General features: G+C 35.5%; 4 protein-coding genes across 4 annotated transcripts; 2 read left to right on the top strand and 2 right to left on the bottom strand.

The window, feature by feature from the left end:
* Positions 1 to 210: 210 nt before the first annotated feature.
* LOC143453689 (tyrosine-protein kinase JAK2-like) lies at positions 211 to 4,854 on the bottom strand. Its single transcript, XM_076954958.1, has one exon. It carries the CDS (start codon positions 4,771 to 4,773, stop codon positions 1,360 to 1,362), a length of 3,414 nt encoding a protein of 1,137 aa, XP_076811073.1. The 5' UTR covers positions 4,774 to 4,854; the 3' UTR covers positions 211 to 1,359.
* A 4,577-nt stretch (positions 4,855 to 9,431) lies between these two features.
* Positions 9,432 to 10,481, top strand: LOC143469494 (RPA-interacting protein B-like). The gene has a single exon (XM_076967211.1). The coding sequence runs from the start codon at positions 9,528 to 9,530 to the stop codon at positions 10,179 to 10,181; it is 654 nt and encodes a 217-aa protein (XP_076823326.1). The 5' UTR covers positions 9,432 to 9,527; the 3' UTR covers positions 10,182 to 10,481.
* Positions 10,451 to 11,835, top strand: LOC143469500 (WASH complex subunit 3-like). The gene is made up of 5 exons (XM_076967225.1): positions 10,451 to 10,592; positions 10,935 to 11,099; positions 11,184 to 11,374; positions 11,483 to 11,578; positions 11,648 to 11,835. The coding sequence occupies exons 1-5, from the start codon at positions 10,533 to 10,535 to the stop codon at positions 11,751 to 11,753; spliced, it is 618 nt and encodes a 205-aa protein (XP_076823340.1). The 5' UTR covers positions 10,451 to 10,532; the 3' UTR covers positions 11,754 to 11,835.
* A 125-nt stretch (positions 11,836 to 11,960) lies between these two features.
* LOC143455227 (uncharacterized) lies at positions 11,961 to 26,330 on the bottom strand. Its single transcript, XM_076955072.1, has 22 exons — positions 26,143 to 26,330; positions 23,992 to 24,078; positions 23,818 to 23,905; positions 21,204 to 23,650; positions 20,987 to 21,119; positions 20,839 to 20,882; positions 20,642 to 20,712; positions 19,013 to 19,107; positions 18,484 to 18,534; positions 18,300 to 18,386; positions 18,039 to 18,134; positions 16,890 to 17,865; positions 16,639 to 16,783; positions 16,452 to 16,561; positions 16,176 to 16,321; positions 15,914 to 15,988; positions 15,133 to 15,225; positions 14,885 to 14,971; positions 13,860 to 13,987; positions 12,479 to 12,542; positions 12,239 to 12,399; positions 11,961 to 12,131 (listed from the first exon to the last, which is right to left on the bottom strand). Exons 1-22 carry the CDS (start codon positions 26,239 to 26,241, stop codon positions 12,090 to 12,092), a joined length of 5,325 nt encoding a protein of 1,774 aa, XP_076811187.1. The 5' UTR covers positions 26,242 to 26,330; the 3' UTR covers positions 11,961 to 12,089.
* Positions 26,331 to 27,937: the final 1,607 nt, after the last annotated feature.

The raw sequence follows: 27,937 nt of genomic DNA, 5'->3' as shown, positions 1-27,937 counted from the left end.
AATCTGCCGTCTATAGCACTCTTCAGCTCATATACTAACTGTTTAGGTGTATCTTAACACCGACGGCTTGGGCGCTCTAGAAATAAATTGAACTCCTTTTATAGTGAAAAATAATCAATGTTACTGTATTAGAATATGTGGTTTGTTGATATATTTTTTTCACCTTTTCCTGAATATACAGAAAATATTGTAGTATAATACTACAACAGGGAAGATCCTTACTCTTTATTAAAAAAACTTCCTCATCTTACACCCATACAATGACTAATCCAGACAATAGAAACAACCTGAAATATCCAGAGAATTATATAAACGAAACTGGTTATTGTAACGCCACTATAGAAAATTCATATGACAATTATTACACTTTCCAAATTATGACTAGCACAGAACAACATTATATTATTAGCTAGCAAAGGCAGGAGCTGAAGCACTTTCAACTTAGTTTTTAAAAAGACACATTAAAATATGAATTGCATGTTTTTACAACACTACATGTTACTTTCTGTACAAAATAATACAATGTAAGGCATACAGACAAAAGTATGCACAAAATATGACAATATCAATAACTTGCTTCACGAAAAGTTGACATTTTAGGGGTCGTCTTAAAATATACCATAATTATCTGGCATTTAACATGTTAAAGATAAAAATTAAGTTTTGGTTTAGCTGAGTAGTGCATCATTAATTAATATTGCAAATTTAAACAAAAACTCAAGGAAAATTTGAAGTACACTGGCAAAAAAATAAAAGGAATGTGTAATTAATATTGAAAATTTATAATAATGCCTATCGGCTAAGAACTTTTCAGGACAGTAAATACAACATGATCATGTGATTTTGATTGGTGTTACAAATCAAATGATAGATTTTTCATTTTCTTCGAGTTCACTGATATTCCAAAAAATTGCGCAAGCAGAAAAAACATATATGTTGATTGAAATAGTACGAAAATATGTTTTGATTCACAGAATTGCACGTTAGTTCATAGACCAAAGAATGTATTGAGTTTAACTGAAAATAACATGATCACAGATTACCAAAGACATGACAAATTATTATTGGTCTGTTAATAACAACACTGCCAACATTACCATAAAGAAAAAGACTGCAAGATGCTAGATTGATGCACTAAAATAAACAAAAAAGACAAAGTCTATTAGTACTGCAATAAGTTCAATAAAACAGACAAGAATACATTTGTACAAAAGACAGATTGCAAAAAAATAACTAAAAAAAATTCGGCTGTTTAATGCAAACTCCTTTGGCCTTAAACTAACCTTTCCACTTTTCAATTGGGCTGTCACTTCATAAAGTTAGTTACACCATGTGTTCAACATATCTACTATTCATGTGTTATTTCATCTTTTCAAGTTCATTGCAGAGCGCCTCAAAGGACATACGGTCTGTAGGTTTATTCTTCCAACATTCATTCATCAAGTGATACATGATACTTGGACAATGCTCGGGCTTTGGTAATCTCTCTCCAACCTTTAGGCGCTCTTGCAACTGAGGAAGCTGCTCAGCATCTATGACCTTCACTGAGTACTCTGGAATTTTACCATAGGAATACATTTCCCAAACTGTCACTCCAAAAGACCAAATATCTGATTGCAAGTGAAAAGCCCGGGGGCCATTTTTTTGTAAACACTCAGGAGCATACCAAAGAATAGGAGACTGAACAGGATTTCCGGAATAGTAAGTACTATTTTCGTTTAGTATTCTAGATAAGCCAAAGTCTGATATTTTAGCATAACATGGACTGTCTGGGGAATCCTGGGCGAGCAAAATATTACGCAAAGCCAAATCGCGATGAATCACACGCTTTTCTTGCAGAGCAGTCATTCCTTGCGAAATCTGCATTGCAAAATCTAACAACTGTGGGTGAAGGCTAGTAATTGGTATCCCTTCATCTGCCTTTCTATGCAGATGATCACATAGGGACCCACCTGTTAAATACTCCATCACAATTTTTTGTGGTGAAACAGTAATACCCTTTATCCTTACAACATGTCGGTGATTAATTTTTAGCATTGTTTTAACCTCTTGGCTTAGTACATACATGCTTTGTGATGTATGAGGATCATGTGGTGTTTTTACTGCCACTTTTTCCGAATAACATCTTCCATTTATAACTTGCTCATACAAGCAAAGGTGAACAGTGCCAAAGTTTCCTTGTCCTAGGCAATGTAAGATTTTTAAGTTGCAATCGTTGTACTTTGTGAGGTTGGCTGTGTTAACAACAGCTTCATTGGCACCAGAACTTATGCTTGCACCAGGGGTGAAACTTTCAGAAGCAGGGAACGGTAAAACATAGTCACTGGTCAAAACTCCTCCAAGTTCACGTAAAAGTTTCTTAAAAGGTGGCCGTTTGCCCGGATCAATACGCCAACACTCTTGAATAAGGCCATCAATGCTACTCGACGTTGATGTGAGGATCTCTGGAATCTTTACGACCCGAGCAATACCAGAGTCAAATCCATTATATCTCTGCTTTAAATCAGCCGATAAATTCCATGCATCTGCACGTTGAATTCCTAAATCACCCCACTCACATATTTCACATACTGTTGTTGCATAACTCCACTTATCTCCGGCAACTGTCGGCTTGTTATTCAATGGTGCCCTGTTGTTCATATGACAAAATTCCCAAGCAAGCCATGGTGCTTGTAACATAGGTACAGTATAAACAATGTGCCTTTCTTCTGAGGTTTTATTGTAAGTGCTTACTCCAGCATCACTAAGTTTTATATGTGGATCAGGTGAATCCCTCTGCAGCAAAACATTCTTTCCCTGTATGTTGCCATGGGGTATACCTTTCCATTCCAAGTAATTACATGCATGAGTCAACTGCCATAAAGCAGACAAAAACCAACTGTTCCATTCCCTACTTCTCCTTGAGCTTACCAGTTGCTTAAGGTATGTTGTTATTGAACCAAAAGGAACATATTCCAGCACCAACATACTTGACATAATTCCTATAGCTTGAACAATGTGTGCATTCTCACAAAAGATGGACATAGATATCGTTGTTTGAAAACTGTCTTCCACATGTTGCTTCTGTCCATACTCCTTCACAAGTTTAAGCTTCTTTACTGCAACTTTGCTTTTTTGCTCTTTGTGTTCATAAAGCAGAACTTTAGTAAATTTACCTTCCCCAAGCTGAGTACTATACAAATAATCTTTTAACTGAATAATTCCAATGCTAGTTTTCAGTTTTGAGCCATTTTCTATTTCAGCAGGGGTTCCATCACACAAACAAACCACCAAGTCAGCATTTTCTTTGCCATATGGAGGTATGAGCTGGTTTAACTTGAACGGAACAAGATTATCAGGATCTTCATCTTTGTAAGTGTCAATGAAAGCAGTAAGATTTCGACATGTGTAAGAATCTTCCAATCCAAAAATACCTAATTTTCCGTCCCTCCAAGCCAACTTGTAATTCTTAATACTAAGTTCCGGGTTGACTTGAATAACAGTGTTTATAAAATACTCAAAACATGACTCTCTACTCTGTCTAAGAATGCAGGTGCCAGGTTGACAGCCTGGTTGTTTTTTGATGATATCCTCTGCAAGTTGTGCTGTCACAGAACCATGACAACGACATGCCAGCCTTTCAACTAATGAGGGAGGGCAAACCTCTTTACACAAAGAATGGTGGGGGTCCACAAATAACTGATAATAGCCATCGATGCAAGACGCCAAGTTTTCAGCTTTGGTCAGAGATGGCAGATGAAGGTGAAGAGTAGAACCATCTAATTGACTCACAGTCACCACCCACGTTTGCTTAGAATTATCATCACCAGGATGGGATCTTCGACCAGCTTGCAGTGTTAGATCAGCAATTTGGTCAAAATTGCACCATCTAGCCCTGTCTTTATCACCCTTAGCAATACCGCATTCCGCACCAATCGTGACTTTGTTGAAATCTTGGTCTGGGCTCTCTCCTGATTCTATAGTATATGTTTCACAATGATCAGTTTCCACAAACATTTGCAGATTTTGAATGTATTTGTCACAAAAGAATGCAAGGCCTTGATCATCCAAACACCACCTGCTATATGATGGTGAAAATCTCTTCACATGGCATTTGAATTTTCGTATCATTTGCCACTGATTAATAACGTTGAGTGACTTCATATATACGGAATATGATTTAGGTATGAGCTTGTAAACTTTTTTGAAATAATGAAGTGCTCTGGTGAGGTCTGTATTCATTTCACAAGCAAGACGCAGTACATCCAACACAGCAGCACCCAGTGCAATTGAGAAAGTTTCCATTACAGTACCTTCTAATTTTATTCTTTCTTCAAGGAAGTCAGATCGAAGCTGATGAAATAGATATTTGATTCCAATTTCATTAAAAACAGACTTGGAGGAACCATCCACACAACAATGCCTATGTGGCTGTACATTCTTTGTACTGTTAATAATAAATCGAATTCTAAGCTCCAGCTGAATTTGGTTGTGTTCAGACAACAAACTAGTACTCTCATGACTTGAAGTACCATTACTAGTCTGCCTAAGGGCCTGAAGTTGCATCCGAGGATTTACCCAGCAATCTGACACAACGTCACGCAAAGCAAAATGTAGCAAATAAAGGGGTGATATTTTGCATTTGTCAGCACATTTCTGGAGAATGTTATCACATGTGGTTGTTCCTGGTTCATTCAATTCCTGAAATGTGTAATCCTTAAAGTACTTTTGGTCATTAACTTGATCGTTTGAAACATTGCATTGATACACTTTAACAGAGACCTTAAAATCCATTTTTTACTGTTCTTGGCAGTTTTTAAGATCACCTTATAACCATTTTAACTTACGGACATACCTGCAATAATGTATTCAGCATTTATCATGTATGAATGGAGAGAAATTTAATATAACAACACCTATCATTATACTGATGATAAGAAGTATTCATATTACATACATATTCAGTCAGACCTCATTAATCCGGACCACTTTGTTTCGTCATAAAATGTCGGTTTTACAGGATATCCGGATTGTTGGTAAGCGAAAAATCGATCAATCTTGCAAATGCAGCACCGTGTTTAAAAAGCAGTATGCACCTTACTCCAATTCAAGTATGGTACTACTAAGGTACTACCGTACCTTTAATATGGTAGTTTCTGGTTGGACAGAAACTATATTTATTTTTTGTTATATTTTTTTGTATGATCCACACCAGTGTCAAAACCCAGAACTACCGTATAAGACAAATGCTTTAATCATTAGGTTATCTCCGCGATCTTATTGAAGTGCGACATTAGTATGCGTAGATAACCGGCTGATGTTTTCGTCAACTAACTACTGTATCTAGGAAAATCGTGAATCATTTTCACTTCACTCTTAATAATCCGGTTTATCGGCTTTTATTGCTATTGATTTAGCACATTTGTTCCAAAACTTTTGTGTAGGAGTCGGACAGCGGGGTTTCCGGATTAACGGAGTAAAATGCATAGAAAGAAATTCGTTCCTGGCAGTTTTGTGTCGGATAACGGGGATTCCGGTTGTTTGAGGTTTGGATTAACGAGGTCTCACTGCATATACATAAAAACGACAATAGTACTGTTGTATGTGAATTTTAAAGATTAACCGCAGGTGACCAAAGTTAAAGGTAGGCAATTACATAACTTTAAAATGCTTTGTTCGATTTTTACTTGGCCTTTAAATACTATTGTAATGAATTAATGAAACATATGATTACGCAACTATTCATGCATTACTTGATTTAAACATAAACCATTTTTCAATGTTGGTAGTCAATTAATCCAAATACATTACAGTGCTTTTTTGGGTGAAATTAATGATTGATTTTTACAATAACTACCATACCTTGGATAATCACCTTCAGAAAATAATTAAAATACAGTAGAGCAAAGCGGTGTACTACACCTAACTTCAAATCAACTGCAATAGTTGTTAATTGTTACATTAGCTTCAAAACAACTTGACATATATTTACTAAGCTTGGACTATGACAGGTTTATATACATCAAACCTAACAAAACACTGCACTCAACAATTAAAGAATAGTGTTAATGGCAATAAGAAGTATTATTAATTTCATTCTAGGTAATTCTATTAATTTTATTTTAGCGTGCACTGAAATCTCCATTTTTTATATACTTATAATAAATTGACATTCAAAGATGACAAATTGACGTAAAGATGAAAAAGTTCAGTGTGCACGTTGACGAATCTGATGCAATCAAGTGCCCCCTTTCCACTATATTTCCAAACTAGGGATTGGGGTCCATAAGCCGAGTGTATAATCCAGCGTGTGGTATCCGTAAGAACTACTTTGTATGAGGTGGCGTATCGTAAATAAAATTTCAGCTATGACCAGACTTTTTTCACTTAAATGTACCTAAATACCATAGAATGTCCCGAATATTTGTGGAACTACAGAAATCACTGTTGTCAAGAGATAGTTTGAGGACAAGGGGCCATGGTAAAAGATCATATTTATATGAAAAGTGGGTAAAGAATTACGATCAGAATCTCATAAGTAGCCTAGCCCTGTAGGCCCATATGGAAAGAAAGTGTTGTGCACCGGGCATGACCGGTGCACAACGTACCTATCTGGTGCACAAAATGGGTCAGAAAGTTACTTTGTAAGCTATCTAATTCCCAAACAGGAACATCTGGTGCACACTCGTGCATGTCGGTGAACCGTTTTTGTTGCCAACTGGTGTATGCCAGTCTTCGAAAATTACCCTGTTCCTTAATCAGATCAATTAATTTGAGCAGAAAATAAATTCGTACTTTTAGAATTTGGTGACTACCGGTACAATTTGTTAAATTGATTTGTCCTAATTTGGCAAATAGGCCTAGTAGTGGTAGCTTGCGAAAATTGAAGTGAAACCAACATATGCTGAATTTATATACAAGTTCACCTCCACAGGATGCATTTGTATACTAGACCCCAAGTACTCAAATTGTGACGTCATCTGTTTGTGCAATGTGCATTTGTATCATAGAATACTAATAACAATTGTATACAAATACAACATACGATCAAATACGTACTACTCTTGTACTCAAGACAGTAGACCCTATTTGTTTACGAAAGTAAAGTTATCCTAAACATACTTTTGTGGAATGGCGTCTGTTTGTGGTGCGCAGCATATTTTTAACATGTTTTGAAGGACCGAAAAGCTGTCTATCAAGGATTATTATTAATTAACCAAATTAACTGACCAATTATTAAATTATTTAATTTAATACAATAATAATATAATGGTTATGATCATTATGACATACGTAGATTCGAAATTGATTTACATTATTTAGTCGAATCAGTCGAATGGACCCTTCAAGCGCTTGCCCACAGCGAATCACGGGCAATAATGACGTCATACTCCTATTCTTCCTTAACACCGGAGTTATTTAAACTCCAGGGGTCCCTCTATTTTGTGCATGTGCAGCTTTGCGCAGCTGCCTTTATATGTATATCTGTATATCAACTTGTATATCAAATTCGTGCATCGTTTAGGAACAGCAATTGATTTGTTTTAAAGTGTTCACTTGGCAAATGAGAAAAACTATTTCTTATTGAGCTTATTCGTTAAGATTGGTAATGTAAGGGAAATATAGTGACATCCTCTTTTGTAACATTTATTTTTTGCCATTAATTGTAGAAAACGAAACGTAAGGTACTAATTAACCGTTGATAATACAGGAAGAAACTTGTAAACAACCTATAAGAAAAGGATAAAACAACAAACCACAACATGTTCAAAATGTGCAATTTTTTTTGTAAGCCAAAAAGGCTTAAAACGTGCTCAAGAAAAACAACGTTACTAATTGCTGGAAATAAATGGCACGGCCACTAAACCTATAATTAATTAGTTAAATCATTAAAACGTAAGTTGAAAAAAATAGAAATTAAGCATACGAGCAGGTGGTGTGTTCAAGCAACAGATGAATGAAAATCGCTTCAATGCCTAGTAGAGCTGTACATCAGTTGATAGAAAAACAAAACCTATCCAGGGCAAGAGCTCAGTTTCTTTTGGCCACAACACTAACGAAAGGTGTTGTTGATCAGCCCGAGTTTGTACAGCAAAAATGATAGTCTTTGGAAGAGGTGATGACAATAAAAATTAAGTTTTTTTTGTGTGGGGTGGCGAAAGACCTGAGAATGTTTCTACATTGAAACGAAATGTCTGCTAATTAAGAAAAAAATATCTTGGCTGTTTTATCCATCCTTCAAATTGCAAGCCGCACCAAACTTCATGCATCGGATATGATGCAAATGGGTCATTTCATGTCAATTCACTTAGAATTTTTGAAAATTGGCATCCATTATCTCAGATTTTGATGAAACTTCGAAGGAAAGTATAAGCGTAGTATACTAAAAGACATGTTTTAGGACACTATGGTACCAATCTTTTCATGAAATATGGTCGCAATTATATTGAAATCGGTTTCACTGGTTTAAGTCGGGCAGGCGGACTATTTCTGATACAGAGGCACTAACTAGGCTTAGTACTTGCCAAACTGTGGTAGAGTAAATATCCAAATTTAATGATTGTAACCCCAGTTTCGGATGACTATTGACTATACAACTAATTCCGGGATCAAGGTTTTGGGCTTGGATTGACTTGCAAACCATAGCCTAGAGATGTTCCTTGGGTTTGGTGGCCATGCTAACCTTCCATCGTTGCAGTACCAGTATATAGTTAAACACTAAACATCATACACGTTTTAAGCCTTTGGGCTTTGCCACTTTTAACCCGTTCATTTATTGTTTGTGAGTGGATTTCTTATGTTTTGTAATAGCAAGTTTAGCATCAATCTTTTTGCCCGCCATCGTCAATGGCGAAAAATAAAAACAATATGTCTTCCAAGGTTATTTTCATTGATCATTACATAGGCCTATTGCTTTGTTTTATCCTTTGAACATGGTTTATTTTTTCACAGTTCTCAGTAAGCTATTGTGTTTTTATTTTCGCCATTGGCTGTCTGTGTGGAGTGATAAATTAGTTTTGGTTAAGAAATTTCAGACAGTGACAAAGAGTATGCTTACCAATCATGACCTGTGATACTGTCATAAATTCTTGCTATGGTTTTGGTCTACTTTCGGAAGCTAATATCAAATATGTCCCTCACAGGTTAATCTTACACAATAGAAGTTTTTACTCATTGCCGCCCTCATTTGCATGTGACAGTGTAACATGTCTTTCATGTTACCCAAGAGCATGAAGTCTGGAAGTACTCCAATTAAATGCTTTAAAAAGTATTTACTTAGTAATTGAAATGGTAGAATATTTGACAGCCAAAGTGCAAGGTTTTCAACTCAGAGTAAGTTTGTAAACATAGAAAACATGTTCTTCTTCTTGTAGTAGACTATTGAAAAAAGGAATTATCTCTTGAGTACAGAGATGTCCAGTAATAAGGACTGATATATCACAACATGTTCTTTTACTATAGTTTGTATTGTACAGGTACATATGCTGGTTAGATAATTGTTCTTAATTACTACCTTGAGCAAAAAAAGTGCTTCTTTCTCAGAAAAGATGGCTTTTCCACGAACCCCTGATTCAATTACAAAACATAAAGCGATGTATAAATTGACTTCGTCCATGCCATGGAAAGATAATTACAAGAAACGTTGCGCAGAACGTTTACGTTCAAGTCGATCAAAGTTGTTGAACCGTTTTCGTAACGTAACTGACATTTGTGAACGAAACTCTCTTGATGACGTGATGCATGAGGAATGGCAAAAAATGATGGATGAATTTGATTCGAAATCAGACTCGGAACATGAGCTGCATTTTGATGATGTCTTGAAGACAATGGAGGAAGTCAAAGCAGAATTGTTGGAATGGGAAACTGAAATCTTATTGGAATATGAAAATAAAGCTATGGATGCCGATGTATATCAACATGACTTTGGTATTGATGAACATAAAGTTGTAGTTTGCCCAGTATGTAACAACAATTACATTCAAGTCCACTTGGGTTCGGTGCGATGTGAATGTGGCCTTCGTATAGATATGGGCCAAGACTCAATAGGTGTTCACCATATTAAAACCTGTTTGGAACAGGGTGTGACAGAACACTTACAAAACTGTTCAACGGCTCCGGCTTTTAATGTGGTGGAAAGTTTTGGTTGTACAAATCTTTTGTTAACCTGCTCAGCTTGTGATTACATGTTTATTGTAATTTAGCTAATATTAGTTTTAAAAGTCAAGAAAATTAAGTAAAATTGGTTCGGGAAAATATTTTACTTGTGTAAGCAATTGCATATAGCTATATTTTATCATCTGTTATTTCTGCTATTATTATCTTGCTAGTGTGGCGCATTTCTCAAAAGTTAATTTTTGCCAGTTTATGTATTGTGATGCAGTTATCATTTGTATATAATCTCCATGTCATATTATATACTGTTCATGTTTTTTTTTCGGTCAATGCACTTTACATTGGAAGATATTTCTATGGTACTGCCACCTGCTATTTTTTGTTTCCAGTCCTCTAGAAAAGATTTACCAGCTTAGATTTTTCCAAGTATAGATTTTGGAATGATGGAGGATGCCACAGATGAAATTGGATTGAGTGGGCCTGCGGTGGATTTAAATAAGGTACCGTATAAAAACACACTATTCTCTAGGAATTGCTCCAATGTGAATTTTACATCTATGTATTTGGAAGGAACTTTATTTTAATAACAACAAATAATAATGATCAGCCTTAAAAATCGATAATAAAAACTAACTTAATTAAATAGTGTGACCAGTGATCAAATAATTCATTACGCCCATGGATGCAATTCCTTGGTTACCAAAAGACACATTTGACACAAAGACACTGCATTTTACACCAGTTGTATGATTTTACACCAATGACTCGGAAACCAAGTTACAATGAACTAAATCAACATGCACGTTTTTGTTGTTTTAAAAGCATTTATGACATTTTTGTAGGTTCCTTCACTTAATCATCGCAGATCCGTCACATTTATGAACCAATTTTTCATGAACACAGCAAACTTTTTGAATAATTTTTCTGCTGTGTCAGAAGAGCAGCTGGCAAAGCAGTCAGCCGAAATCCAAAAGTTGGAGATTTCCCTCAATATCTTGGAAGCAAAGGTTTATTTAATAACTGCAATTACATGCAGTAGAGCTACTAAGATCCTGTAGATAACGAGTTTGAATTTTTTCGAACCCACCCAGCTTGCTTCCATTCCCGGACTTGATAAAATAGCGCCATCAACTGATAACACAACACCTGCTTCAAAACAAGAAGATGAAGTGTCTCAGAGTGAACCTTCGACATCAGATGCATCTCTCCCTGTTGAAGTTACGTCTCCACCGGAAGAGACGGCTCCAGTCAAAAATGTGATTACTGTAAGACAAGATCCAAGGTAATGTTTGTGGAGAATTCAACAGATATGAAAATGGTCAACATGTTTAAAAAATTCCAATCGCAAAAATAGAAAGTTGTTATTTGAAGTTACCTATGCTGTATGTAGATATGCCAAATACCTCAAAATGGTTATGGTTGGTGTTCCAAAAGCGGCAATCGAAAACAAAATGAGAAATGATGGCTTAGACTCGTCACTTTTGGAGTAAGCAATTGCTTAACTTATTTGCAGTAATTTTGTCCACGCAATAAATGTACAATATACATATTTTAGTACACCAGATGCACCTGTTCCTGATGCTGTACCACCACAAGACAGCGATGAGTCTGACAATGAAAGCCAAAGTTTGTCATCTGGTGATGATGACTTTAGTGATTGAATTTCGTTTTGAATATTATTTTATATCCTTCTAATAATTCATTTAAATGTGCAATAATACATGCAACCTTTTGAATATGGTATATTCAGACTGCTTTTTATTACTGTATAAGAAAAGAGTGGGCATTCTGTTCTATACCTAGGTAGTTTCATGCTAATTTACTTTTTTAAACCATGTCACGTCACACTGTTCAAGTCAACACAAAAATTTAATTAATTCCTTTTATTAATAGAATAGTTAAATATTACAAAACTAAAAATACACAAGCTTTCAATACGTATTCTATATAATTTGGCACCGTACAGTAAAATATGTTTAATTACACTTGGAAGCATCTCAGCTGCAGAAATACTTTCCCAGTACTTTGCTTTGAATTTTCTGAAAGAAACAAAGACAAAACACAACCGTAAATATGGAACGTATGTACTGTCTAGGATTTTAGGCATCAATTCAAAACTGACTGCAGAAAATGTTAGGTACTGTACCTTTTTATAAAGTTGTGCCTTCAGTCTATGAGATGCATATTCCCGTTTCCTTTCCTCCTCCTGCTTCCTCTTGATCACTTCAGGGAGTAGCTGATATTTTTTTCTTGTCTCAGCAATAGCTTCCTTGCGAGTAATTTCTGGCTTTGGGCGTACAAACGGAGCTAAACAACAAAAATTAGTGTCATTAAATTTCATGTCAAACATGGTTTTCACAGTGATAGAAATAGTGGTAAAACCTACGAGCACTTCTTCTAGACTTCGTATCCTTTACCCCAAACACCCTTTGACGTTCTTCTTCCCAAATCTACAAAATAAAACGAAAATATGCAGTGAAATTATATCACATTTAATAAGAAAAAAACTAAGTATTCAAATGCAACTATGACATCAAAGCTTAAAGTAACAGCAAATAACTAGCAAAATGTGACTGGGGATAATAAATGCAATTCCAGCAATCAATCAACACGTTATTCTTGTCAGTAGCGTAGCACACAATTGACAATAACCAAGGAGCTGCTGTTACGAACTATTGGCACAAATTACGTTGTTGCACAATCTACTGTTTCGGTATATTTTATATACAAAAAATATCGATAACTAGCTTTTTATCTCTCTGTACTCACTACATGTAAAAGCGATTCAAACGCAGTAAGGCAGGGACATTGCTTAATTGTAATTACACTAAAGTGATATCACACTGCACAAAACCCATAAAGAATATCGCTTTCGCGTTTCGGGCATAAGTGGATTACACAATACATCAATAAAGTTACGATAGCAGTTAAGTTTGAGAAAACGTTTGTCAGAAAATAAGTCCGATTAATAAGGGTTTTGTTAATTACCTTACTTACATTTCAACTTTCCTTTAACATAAAACAAGAATAAATGGAAAAATGCTTTATTACAAAAATCGATTTTTTTTCTGGGAAAATTTCAGTGACTGTCGTCGAAAAGAAATGCAAATTTTGGGAAACTGAAACTCAATATTAAGTAATTACGGTACTTGTGATATAAACCTGCTTTGCCAATCAACAAAAATGATACAATATGAAATAGCAAAATTGAATTTTGAGTTACAAGCATATTTACTTGTCAGTAACCTCATTTAGACTAGTTCTCAAGAAGTACTAAAACCTTTTTACCAGGCACTTTACTGGTATATCTGTTTTTATTTGTCTCTCTTATTTACTAGTTTAATTAGTTCATGTTACATTTGCTTCTTTCTAGTGTTGCATGCATCTCTACAACCTTTTAAAAACTACGGGGTTGTAAACACCTCAACTCAAGTTCTTAAATGCTTTACATGGAAATCAGCGTTAGGAAGGAATAGAATTATAGATGGAAAATTAACGTTTGACGTTTATAGCCTGCCCTATAACAAACCATGAACCAAGGTAATTACCATGATGTTAACATCATAATAGATGGTTGTTGATTAATTTCATGATAACTGATGCTAGTTATGCCCTATGAACCACAACATGAAATTTCAAGTTAAAGGGCTTCGAGTTATTCATGATCGTTAATGTTTGTAACTGATGTGTCACACACAAAACATTAAAAATGCATTAAATAGTAATATAGTACATTAAAATCCCATTGCAATGAATCAAACTCCCACCTCTTGCATTCTGCGTTCATCTGAGTTAATCGTGATGCGACGCTGTCTTTCACGAGATTTCGATACAAATGCAGGATTCTGAGTCGCAAGAGCTTCCTGTAGGGTTAATCTGACAAGGCCAGGTTGTTCTGCGAATTATGATCACAATGTGATTAACCTTTTGAAACCTATTGCTTTTCAAAGTTATTTTTCTAGTAAACAGTTATGTTTAGCACTTTTGGCTACATTTCTGCGTCAGAACGGTCCCAGCTATGTGATAAAAACCTTAAAAATGCAAATAATGGTGTTTTCAAAAACAAGAGGGGAAAGATCACAAGTCAATATTACAAATATGGAATATCTGTTATGTTACTCAACAATAAACTATGGATATTTGCTGCTTGAATAAAAATCAGTGTCAATTTTTTGTTCTGGCATTAAGCTAAATAACTCTAACTACTTGAAAAGGAACCCAGTGTGATTTTATAAAGCATATTATTGCTTAATTTGTTCCGCTTTAAGCCTTGAAAAGAGATGCCATCCTAATGACCAAGAAACAAAAATAACCATTTAGGATTTTGATTGTAATAAAAAGTAAATTCTTTTATTGCAGTCAGTCCGAGAACAAAGACTATGATTCCATGATAATTAATATTCTACTCCTACAGTACTGCAACCAGTGAAACAATGTGCTTCAGCAGCCGCCAACTACAGAAATTAGCAAAAGCTACAGTAATTCAGTTAAAAGCATGTCTTCTAGTATAAATGCTATTTGTCAATATTTTAAATGGCAGCTGGTTACCAAATCCAGAAAGTACCGATAAGGCAAATGGCAAACACAAGATTTGAACCCTAAACCTACACCATTCCAAGTTCCCAACCACTAGGCCGTGTCACTGTCTGTTGAATGATCAAAATATTGTGCTCATGTACAATTAGGCGGGAAAGTACTCGGCTATGTTATTGCGATTCACCACTTTCGATAAATGGCAGCTGGTGAAAGAGTCACATCATTACATTAAATTGTAGGTCTCAAAAAAGCATACCTGAACATACTGGTCTTTCTTGTAACCACGCTGGTCTATACTCATATGGTTCATACCATGCCACACCGGGTTGCACACAAGATTTTTCTAAAACACAAACGTAGGCTGACAGCATGTCATAATAGATGTCTAATTGAGAAATTGTGAACACTGTGCAGTTGGTTCAGCCAGCAATGTTGCAGGAAAACATATTAAAACATATTACCTACGGACATCTACAAACAAAATTATCTGAAATGAGTTCAGACCTGGTTTGACAGAAGGTTTTTTCTTCAGCTTTGGAGTCATATTAATATGAAAGCTAGAATATCTATGTGTTTTTGGCTGTTGACCATTGGAATCTGCAGAATAATTGCAGCTTTAAATAATGGGAAAGTCCAAAAAGAGGTTGACCTTAAATCAAAGAATAGTTATCTGTAACCACACAGGACAAAGAAATTTTCAATAATATGTTGTGGTTTATCAGTAATTGCCTTCAATGGTAGGCGAGTACCTATGCAGAAAATGTTCATTTTTAGCATAAAAACATGTTGCTGCTGATAGTACATATACTGTACTATTGAATCAACCGTGTCTTTATGGCAATTACTAGGCCAGGTGAATGCTAACACCCAAGACCAGTGAGCTGTAGGGGTAACTTAGCATTTGGCATCATAAGTATAAATACACCAAGTGTAAGCTGTGCTTGGCCGAACTTATGCAAAATATTCCATTATGCATTTAAGTTTAAACCATACTACCTATTACTCAAACTTGATTTAAGTACCAGCGTCATACACATATGTCAATAACTTTTTTACCACTAGATATTATTGAAAAATTCTTTCTCTGGTATCCTTTTCGACGACTCTTTTGATTTAAGGTCAACTTGTTCCCCTCAGTTTAAGCAACTTAGACAACTTGCAAAAAATACAGACAGCTAACGCTATATTTAATTACACAACAACAGTACGCTGAACTAAACAGTGTTAAAATCATAGATGTTTACAGAATCCAGATCATTGTAACCACCACCACAACTATTTGTACCTATGTTTTCTTTCTCCTCAGTGTGATTCTCGACAATTGTGATAGTATCATTCAGGAATTCCCCTTCATCGTTACCTTGGTTAACATTGTTATTTAAGTATTTTAAAATAACAATAACATTTCTTCACAAACACAGAATGTTTTACTTCAACAGACTTCTAATGAACGAAAATGCAAAAAATCCATCACACGAGGTCAATGCTGAAACACCCATTTCAATGAGTTTCAGAATACGAAGGACATAATGATAAAAAATAAATACCGGTTGATGATTGCGTTGATGCAGTCTGAACAGCTCTTGATTTTTTGAGAGTTCTTTCTCGCCTAACAGGAGAAGGAAAGTTTGTTGCAGCATCTTGTCCACCAGATTCCTGTTTTGTCTTTCGTGGTGAAACTGTCTGAATTCCTCTGTTAAAGAATAAGTATTTGTGTTATGTTGGAAAAATACTGGTCCAGGTTTACGCAACAAAGTATTTAGATTCTTATTTTCAATAAAATAATATACTGTAATTTAAAGCACATGTTTCATGATTCAAACCTGTCATAGAGATAGATTCTTTCAGCAGATGGCATATCCGATTTCTTAAGGCGTTTCTTTACTTTGATTATGATAGGATCACTGCTTGATGATTCCTCAACAAAAGCAATCTATTTGAAATTTTGCAACTTGTGAAATAAAACAACGTGGGAAATGGTTAGGATCAGAATATGGAAGAAATGTTCACCTTTTGCTTATGACTGTGCTTGGATCTTTCGTACATCCTTATTATTTGCTTGTCACCATCTGTGTCGGTTGACGCAATGGAACTTGCCTCTGGTACTCTAAGCGGTGGTCGACTCTTCTGAGGAGTGCTTGATGATGTTGGAGCCCTGTGATCATTCAAGAATACTTTCCATATTCACAATCAACACAAAAATGTGTAAGATTATGGAAAAAAACTATATGCTTTGTTAGGTAGCGCCAGCATATCATTACCTTTTTGTTGAAGTCTTTCTTTTACCACCCTGTGAAGATTTTTGATTTTCGATCTTCTTTAGAAGTCTCTTCATTACTTGTTCTGCTTTAGATTCATCAACACCAAGCAAGCGCTGGAAGGTATCATCATTTGTTTGTGCTGTTGTCGGTCGAGATGATGGCAGATCGCAATATTCAGTGCTGTCACTGTCACATACAGCTTGATTTGAGTTCAGAGAGATGTCGTTCACTGACAAGGCTTTCTTCATAGAATCTCGTTTTGGAGCAGCACTGGAACTGCTTTTCACTTGACTGCCTTGATGTTTCTTTGTCCTTGATTTATTAAAATATTCCAAGATGCGTTTTAAAACTTGATGTTTGGAAGCATCATCAAGGGATTCAAAATCTTTGAGTGTTTTTGGTATTTCGGTAACACTTTTTGTTGTACCAGAACTTTTACCATTGACTAATGATGAGCATTTGTCAAACTTGTATGATGAAGAAACACGGGGAGATTGCGTTTCAGTCATATCCAAAGATGCACCTTGATAAGAGTCACTCCAGTCAACTTGTGTCTGCAGAGAAGCCTGATCCAGTTCTGCTGCAGATTTTGAGTTGAGTAGCGCTGGGTTAATCTGATCATAAGAGGATTTAGTCATGGCCGGTTTAGATGGATGTTGGAGAGGTGTGGTAGATATATTTAGTATTTTAGGTTTCAAGGATCTTTCTCGGTCTGAAGTGGGCACCATGTCCAGTTCATCTTGCTTTGAGACCTTTTCTTTACTTTTAATTTCTGTCTTTGTCTGATTTTGCATCAACTCTTGAAAAGTAGGAAGTTGTTTGGAGGAAGATTTTTTGCGCTCTGGTGAAGACAACCAATCTTGCACAGTCATTCTCTCACGCAATGGTGATATTTTTCTTGGAGAAGACATTGTCATTTCTGGTAAGGATAGAGCGATGTGTTTAGAGCTTTCTATCCTTGTGCCTGTTTTTTGACCTGAGGAAAATCAATGCATTTCCTTTTAAATATCTACAAAGATTAATTATCTACACCTCACCGAGTATTAATTATTATTCAGTACAAGATAGTTATGTCCATGTTTGTGATATAAAATAATATATACTAGCACAGGCATTTCCACTGAAAATATTTATGATTAAAGAGCAAACCTGACTGAGAAGTTGAATGGAAGTAAGCAGACTTTTCTGCAGCTCTGCTTGAAACGGATGCTTCCAATGGGATGCCGCTTACTGGCTGTAGTGTTGCTGCGATTTAATAATACATTCAACTTGTTTTTGACAATAAGCAATATTAATGGTGCGTTGCAATATAAAAACATCCAATGTCCAAAGAAAAATACTGTATTTAAAAAACTCCATTTGGCTATTTACAGTAGAACAATTTTTCATTCAAATCTAGAGTTCACGAACCTTCATTTTCTTTATATGTTTTAAAAAGTTGTGTTGCATTTGACTTTGAGTAAACAGGTACATCAGTAGACGTGACCTTGTTAAATTCTGTAAAAAATCACAAATGATCAGGAGTGAAGCTCAGCACTCAGTGTAACACATATCTCACTAAAAAGTATATCCTTCGGCCATGGACTTACTCTACCTGTGTGTGTGACAGAAGGTTCGCTGTATGATTTTGGTTGTGAAGTTGCATCTAAAAAGGAGAGTTTGAGTCAGATTCGCCTGGTTGTATTTAATATAGTATAATGTTTGGTAAAAAAATATCAATTGTTTCTAGAATAATTATTCAATTATAATTGATTAATCTTTATGATTTATTTCTTATTTTCCAGCTTTCAACAAACACTGGCCTGGAATGATAGCCAAGATTTTTAGTAATTTTGTATAAGCAAAAAATAAGTTGATTTCTATCATTTATTAAGAGGTGACAACTTTGAGCATGCTTCCCTCTCATCACAGAAATTTCGATTAACCTTTATGGTTATAACCGTAGTTGGCAGATTGGGATTCGCACAGTTATCAAAATCTATTATTCATTTTATCACAAATAACAATCATTTTCTACTTGGCATACTCCAGTGCCTTTTTATACAAGTCGAGGTCATATATCCATATTTATGAAGAAATAGAAATTTATATGATGTTTACATTTGCAACATCATTATACTTACCAGAGTGTTCTGGTTCACTTGAACTTTTAAAGGAATGTGTGCTAGTATGACAAAGTGCTTGTTGACTTAAACTTTGGTTTCTTAATTCATCAGTCCTGGATTAAAAGTAAGATAAGTCAACATTTAAGATGTAGTTTTCACACTTTAGGTGTTGCTGTTTTAGTTGTAATGCAACGGAATACAGAACAAAAACTGTGGCATAGAGAAATATCACAAGCAAAATTTTAAATGAAAGAGGTGAAGTTTTTTAATCATGGAGCAACAGGCATGTTGTACTTTTCATCATTCATATTGCACTGAACATGTATTTCAAAGCATTATGAATCTTGGAATTTCCACATTGTTATAACGATAAATACTAACAAATTATCTAGGCCAAGGAGCCTACATTATTCAAAACTTGTTACCTGATTTTGATCAAACTTCAGGATAGCTTGGCTATGATTCAAGAACTAATTAAAATTTGGGTTAATAAAAGCACAGGTTTATGCCTGTCTGTTCAGTTTTATACTAACCAAAAACAGGTAACATCAGGAAATAATATTTATGAGTTGTAATGCTCAGTTCTAAGCCGCTCATGGGCTGTACAAAAACGACAAAAAACATATGAGCCGTCCTTGAATATAGCCACACCATGTGAAATTTTCTGATTACTCACTGTGGAGTTAGATGTTAGCTGCATTGCAAATGTTAGAATAATTTCATACAGTACTAATACAAAAACCAGTTTCAATGAAACAACGCTGTGTTCCGTCAAATGCCACATAGGATTAGGAACAATGAGCTGGAAGTACTTTGGGGGAAGCAAATACCCTCTTAGTGCATTTCTAGGTTTATTTCTTTTATTCATTATTATTACATAATAATTACAGTTGAACCTCATTATAACATCAGCCTGGGGACGTTGAAAATGTGTACGCCATATCCCTGCTATACTGTAGTTCATTGTAAATGTTTCAAGCTATTTAAGTGATGAAAAGATTCATGTAGAGTGCAGGAAAAAACACAAAATATTATTAAACTAATGCATATCACATGATTTGCCATCTTGGCCACAGAACAATGGCATTTTGTACACTTGAAGCAGCTTAGAAGTTGCTGTGTGCAAGTGTAGCAAGCGTATTTTGAGTTATCAGTAGCCACCAGCATGGGAGGACCATCACAACAACTTACAAAGCATGTTTTATCAGTGATTTAGTGCAGAAGTTATTTTCTTCTGGTTTCATAATTGAGGAATATAAACTAAATCACACAGATTTTCATTGCTGATCGGAAAAATACCAAAATCAAATGGTCGTTGAAAAACACTCAGTTTCCTTGTGTTACAATCGTCTGTCATTTTCGCAATACATTTGTGATGTAAATAATTGCTAATTTAAGAGTAATAAATGCTTTTATCAACTAATGAAGGCAACATTTCATATTTTCGAAGTAAACTTGGACATTGTATCCATATTTACTTTTCAAACTTACGTGTTTGCTGTAACCGATACAAGCAAAAGGCATAATGTGTTACCTGAATATTGTTAAAGTGAAAATGTGATAAATGGGGTGTGTAGCAACGAGGATTGACTGCATTATGCACAATAATTACCAACACAATTTGCTACAGAATACATATGTACTTACTTAGCATACACATCCTTCTGTAATTTGTTAGAACAAGCAGGATGGTTGTGTGAAATACAATCTTCTTGGTCCTGTGCACAAGGTAAAAGTTTGCAAGTAACTTGCGAACAAATGATAGCAGTAAGTTATGAATTAGATACGATATTATTGTAATTGTAACACTAGTTTATACAATATAGGTAACTACTCACACTAACCTTCTCAACATGTTTCTTAGATTTCCACTCAGGAAAGAGAGACGCTAAAAATTCAAATTGAGTTAACATGTTATTTCACATACAATTAAAATCTAAAGGAAAATGCACAAAATACCAGGAACTGCAACTAAGTGTAAAGATATCTTACCATGGTGCTTTGCAGGCGTCATTGTAACGTCAAAGTTCCGATTTGCAGCTCTGTTTAACTGAGAAGCTATAACACTTTTTGCATTTGTCCTATAGTCAGTGAAGTCATCATTGTACGAATCGGTTCGTGGATCCTAACAAGTATACAGTATGATGGAAATTAAACTTGGCAAAATGCAAAGCATAAAATGGAAAACTCAATCATAAACCTTACGTACCTTATCTAGATCTTGACTTTTCCCCGCTTTTACAGAGACAACAGTTTCATAACTAGGAGGTCGCAAAACACTTGGATTGAAATCAGGTATACCAGGGATGGGATCTAAGTATCCATCAACGATGTTTTTTTCAGAGGAAGTACTATTTGCATACAATCTACATGCTGCCGTGTGTCGCTGCATATTGATGTTGTTTTCTACAGATACTCTGTTGGACTCTGTTGCAGGCAGAAACACACCTTGCAATGAAGACCCAGTTGGTGTTGCTGCCATGGATGGATAGTTAAGATAATGGGGTGACGCCTTTGCCACTTTCGATGAATTTTGAGGTTGGGAAAGATACGACTTAGCAGGACCTGACAGATCAAGCAATTTTGAACCAACATTTAAACTAGTTTTTGACTGTCTTTTAGCACTATACTCTTCATCTCTCTGTAAATTGAATGGCACAGTATGCAATCCTGACGTGCTTTCATCTGAGGAAATGTGTTTCAATGAGTTCTGAATTTCTTCTGCAGTCTTTGGTGACTTGGCTCGAGAACAAATGCTTCCATTAGATGATGCCAAACTTGACAGCTTGATGTTGTCAGCTGCTGTGGGTAGAAACTGAGCAACAAACTTCCATAGATCTGTATTTTCAAACTTTTCTATTGCTTCACTGAGATTAGAGGTTTCAAGATCTTCATTGTTTTCCATCATATGAGGCATCTCCTCTTCTAGCAATGCTTTCACCTGGACAGCTAAAGAATCGATGCTGCTTGCCAAACTTAGTTCAGACTGTTCAACTGCAACATTGGATCCAAACTGCTTTTGCGAAAGGGAATCAGAAAGAACAGTTTTAATTCTTTCCAAAAGTGACTCATCTGCAAGGCTCTCATCAAAATGGCTTTGGTTAGCTGCCAAATTATCCAATGGTTTGTGTTTAGTAACTCTTTTATCTTTAATGGAAGAAGTGTTGGCTCTTGTTAGACCACTATCAAGAGCCTCCTTGCTTTTATCGCCAGCCAAGGCCAGTTTCTGACCACTTGATGCTGATGCTGCATTTAAAACAGGAGGGCTCATACCTTCAGGCTCACTTCTCTCTATGTTATCTACATTTTTAGGAGAAGATGGCGAGCTATTTGATGAAAAGACCAAAGGATGTTCAGAGATTTCCATCTGAGAAATTGGCACCGTGGTAAGATTTTCAGGAGATCCAAATGTAAGATTTACTGAAACGTTTCCCACATTTTGGTTATCTGTTGAAACAGTTGGGTTGTCTGGTGAAGGAGAAACATCTTTTTGGCTTTTGCAAGACGTGGGCACGTCAACATTATTTACTTGAACATAGGCGTCAGGTGTTGCAGTTGCAGTCTCAGTAACAACAAGAGGTGAAATTTGGGGAATTCCCGTTTTCTTCTCTATGTATGACTGAAGTTGCTTCAATTTATCTTCTTCTACTGGAAGTTGTGGAGTCGTTGGATTCGACCCGGTATAGAATTGGACATCTCCAGATATAGGAACACCACCACTCAGTTGTGTAGTTCCCTTGTTCATCAACACAGGCTGTGATGTCGATGGTTTCATCCACGCGCTCTTTGGTGGTTGAGTTGTTGGTGACGACTCTTTGCCGATCATTCTCATGTTTTGCAAGCGCTTCACTATGTCATGAGGGATATCCACAGCGTCAGGTAAATCACCATACTCTGTGCCTTTAGATGTGTTCAAACTGTCCAGGGTTTCTGCAGCTAACTGAGGTTCAGTAAAATGGCTCGTATCGAAGCTTGATTCACCAAGCAGATTAAGAGTTTTAAGCAACATGCTTGGTGTGGTGAGCTTTGGAGTAGCTGATATGCCATTGTCCGACAATTGAATCTTTTCACTAAGTTCACTTTCACAAATGGTGTCGGACTCAGAAAGTGTTGCTTCTGGAAGAGGCTTATAACTTTCGTCACTCTGGTAAGATCTGCTTCTTTCATCACGCACAGTAACCTTGTCAGAAAGCAAAGAAGCATCCGATTGCAAGGATTGGGCTTTGTTCATTCTATCACCTTCCAATAAATCTTGTACACGCTGAGCTAAAGAATCATCTTTTTCTAGAATATTGGATAAATTTTGAACTGATATACCACGATCATTAAAATAACCTTCTTGCTGACTAGAATCTTTAGAAATTCCAGACGAATGAAGGGTGGTTGACATTTGAAGAAGCATACTATCCTTTGTGTTTTGATCTTTCATTGCTGGAGGGAGAAAATGCCAGTTCATTGAAGAGTTAGCTGCATTTGAAGCATGAAACTTTCCCCTCTGGGAGGTCATAGCTGGAGTACATAAATCTTCTGACAGGGGTTTAGTGAGCATTTGTTTATTTGGACGATCATCAGACAAATACTGCCTGACATGCTCTTTGTAATCCGGTTGTTTGGTGCTAGTTTTATCCAACAAGCGTGACACAGGGTTCATTGAGACTAAAAATGTATCATAAAATTATTAAAAACTTAATCTATGTACTATGTTTCATATTCTACTACAGCATATCACAATGCAACTAATGATAAAGCACAATATAATAAATGGAAGACAAATTTACAAGAAGCTTTCACTTATAGAAAGCCAGTAAGCTACTTTGCTTAACCTTTTGATTCATTTTCCTTTGCGGCATTTGCACTGCAGGTGGAAGTATCACTTATAGGCAATTCAGTCATTTCATCTAGCAGAGTCATCTAATGCAGATGCAGACTTAGAATACAATATGCAATAACAAAGCAGAGGCTGATACAGTACACATTAATTTTGAATTTTTGATCACCTGGGGTGAAACTTCTCCCTCCAAAGTGTGCCATTCCTTTTCTGTTGATGGATTAAGTTCAAACCAGTCTTGAGAAGGTTTGCTAAACTAAAATACATAACAGTACAAAATATTTAGTACTGGTATAAATTTCATAAACCTATTACACATATTAGTAGTAGTGTTCCAACCCAGGGGTGTCAAACATATTGCATGTGGGCCAAAACCAGCTTCGCTATGCATCTTATTGGCCCACAGAAAAACTTTGCAAATTGTAAAACATCACGAAGACACATTAGTCTACCCCAGTACAAACCAATCGCATCATGGTAACAAATATCCAAATATGATGATTGCAATAGTGAAATATATAATGACATAGACTGATTTTTTCTGTATTTCTAAAACCACTAAATTTTGGTAGAGCCTTTTATTTACCATACAGAAGATTAGGGATGTGCCACTACGAACACGAATATATTCGGAGAATAAATTAGCGTATCAGCAGCATCCGTATTCATACAAATAATGTGCTCTATTCGTCTACGAATACGATGAATGAATATTTATAATTTTACAGCTCCACCGGGGGAAGTTATCACTTGTAACTAAGCGTGAATTGATCCATAGTTTCCTGGTTTTTATTAAACCAGAGGACAAGGTTCTTTTCATTACACGCTATTATTGTTGTTGTGAAGTGGAGTAAAATGAAAATGCTTTGTGAGTTTAGGTTTATTCCACTGCACTAGTGATTAAATTAATTCCATTGGTCACAATACTGTTAATTTTAGTAGGCAGAACCATGTTGACCTCAATGGGATAACAAAAGCAGAATACAATAGCATCTCAAAAGTTAATAATGAGTTAATTATGAGCTTCAGGTTGCTTTTCCAACGTAAATATATGATCAATTATTGCGTTAACTCACTGTTTGCAACGATACTAAACAGTGTTTGGTCATACCTTGTTTTAACAATGTAAAAAACAAAAACTATTTTATTTTAATTAATAAACCCAATTCCATCCACTTTACGCTGATATGAGAAAAGAAACTCGCTTTTGCTTTCCATCTAGGCGAGATACATGACCATTTTTAATTAAATAAAAACGAGATTAAGCTGCCCGCTTTACTACGATGTGATATAAGAATGCTGCCTTGTTTGCTGTTATGTATCACTTCAGAAATTTAACAATCTGGTTATGTTTTTTTTAAGGACAGTTTGCTCCTAAAACAATTGTAACAGCAATGAATGTGTCTGTTGCTTTACTCAAAACAATGTAAAGTGTTAGATGCAATTACGAAAATTTATGTTGGGTGATTTGGGTCTGACAAAATACTTGCAATTATTTTACAATGATTATTTGACCAGGTACGTATCATTAGATGTCATGAAAAACTTCTTTAGAAAAATATTTAGTATCATTAGCCAAATTATTGGCAGACAAACAGGCTTTCTATCAGGAATAAAGTTATTAATTTGATCATAACAAACGAACATATTCGGATTCGCGCAAGCCCAAATAATTTTAGTTCAGCACATCCACATTTTGACTTTTGAAGCCCTTATTTCCACCAATATGAAGATGGTAGCCTCTTGAATAGTAAGTAATATGCACTACGCACACTTGATTTGACAACATGACATTCGTGGGCAGTTGTGTCAAGGAATAATTCATGGCATGCTTAATTTGTAACATTCACTAAACTGATTGTTTAGTAGCAGCAGGACACCATATCTATTGGCAGAAAAAATGGAAAAAAAGGATCATTTATCACAATTCATGTTTAATGCACTCATCTTTTAGACATGGATGTGCAAAATCACTTTTTGAAGTGTCCCCAAAATTCAAATTTTCTTGTGGTTTGACACCTGCTTGTGCTTCAACAAAAAAATCAATTCAAGATAATAGTCGCAGTCATGGTACAAGTAACAGTTCAATTATAATTGCATATACTGTATATATTCAATTACATATCTATCATAAAGTTCACTCAGAGGTACATATATGCCGCAATAATTGAAACATGAGTTACTGTGGTTTGACCCACTTGAAAGCAAATGCTCTACATTGCCCCTGACCTAAAATGAGTTTGACACCCTCCGCATCTCAAGCAAACCAGTTAATATATCAGCATGTTGGTGGCATGCTGAAAATCAATTTCACTCATACCTCTTCTGCTGTTTGCTTAATGCATTGCCCAAGTGACAGCCCACTTGTCATTGAAGCAGCTGTCTCTGCTGCACTTGTATCAAATGAGGTTTCAGACATGTTAATTTTACTCAAGCATATGCAAAAATTGTATTCAATACATTTTTACGTATTATCATAAGGAAATAAAAGCTACAGTTTACAACGATATGCCTGCACAATAGAAATTTTTAGTAGCACCATACTTTTTTATCAGACTTTTTGTGTTTACAGTTATATTCTATTACGAGACGAGAAAACAATCTAATCAATGAACCATAATTATCTTAAATGCATATAAGTATGTATATATATACAGTACACATACTGCTATAATAAGACTAGCAAACATTTCCTTAACTTCTAATTTTTTGCATAAACCACTGTGGTAAGATTGACATATGCACTGGTATATTTTCTTTAAAATTATATTATAATTTTATGAAAAATCTGGCCATACATAATAGTGCTGGCTAAACCCTACTGGCCCAAACTAGAACATGGAAATTTTTGAGAAAAAAATGAGTCTAGGATACAAGTGCACAACCAGATTACGTCACAATTTTAGTAGCTAGGGTCTAGTAAAGAAAGGTATCCTGTGGTTGTGCACTTGTATATTAGACCCAAAACAATGACGTAAGCAGAAGCATAAGACTTGGCTTGACAATATACACAGCCTAGCTTGATGATGAGTCTGGGTCTCATAATTTTACATTCGTTAAAGAGTGCATCATATAGCCTACACAGACCTAAATAAATAGAGTGATTATTTGTATTTCTATGTAGATCGCACAGCCCTTTGCTAAAGATAGGCGATCAGGTTAGCAAAAAAGCAATGCAAAAATTAGATTTTATTTATTAAAGGTTCTATTGGAGTTAGCTTTAGAAGGTAGATATAGGTTGCTATGTTATCACATTTAAATTAGGTTACGAAAAAACTGTGAAAAATAGCTTTGAATGCAAGATTTTTGCTGGTGATGTAGTGGTAGCCGTAAGTAAATCGAAGTGTCTAATTCACCGGCGTCCATTCACCAAAGTTACAGAATAAAAATAGAGTGACCAGCAGATTTTTGCTTATGAGTTCACGACTCTCATTTTGTATGGCGAGAAGAAAAACATTGCATTGCAGTGGCTTAATGGTTAACGTTGGGTCTTGTATGCTAGAGGCCTCGTTTTCGATTCTTGCCATTGTTTTATTTCCTTTTTTTGTTGAAATTTATTTTTAATTTAATTTAGTAGTGAGAGGTAAGAGTGGATTAGTTTTAAATTAAAACTTTAGTTTTAATTTCTACTTTCGAAAAAAGATTATTTTTAGTTGAAAAATAGCCTTTATTTCAATTCACAAGCTACCTTAGTAATTTAGTGAAAAAGTGAGAGTTTGGGTCAGGGGGGATTAGTTTTAGGCTAATTTGAATTTTGGAAAAATTAGTATGTGGTTTTAAGTTGAAATTAGCATACATTTCAATTTACTGACAACCGTAATTGCCGTTAACCATCTTCGTATTTTCCTACTTCGGAAAAGAGCGTCGGTAAAATAAGTGTCTACTTCATCAGCCGCCGTTTACCAAAGTAAGAAAATACCAATTGCGTAACCGGCTAGCCGTTTATCGAAGTAGCTTTTTCTAAATTCGGTGAAATAGACCAGCTCCTGGTGAAATAGACGCTGGCTAAATAAATCCGAAAATTCAACTCATCCTGTATTAAATAAGCTATCATAAACAAGCGAATAAGTTTATCACACATCAAATACACGTTTAGGCTTAGTTGCACACTTTCG

This window comes from Clavelina lepadiformis, chromosome 1 (assembly GCF_947623445.1).
Source record: "Clavelina lepadiformis chromosome 1, kaClaLepa1.1, whole genome shotgun sequence".
Classification (NCBI taxonomy): domain Eukaryota; kingdom Metazoa; phylum Chordata; class Ascidiacea; order Aplousobranchia; family Clavelinidae; genus Clavelina; species Clavelina lepadiformis.
Note: the sequence above shows the minus strand (reverse complement) of the source record. Positions and strands in the feature narration are given on the sequence as shown.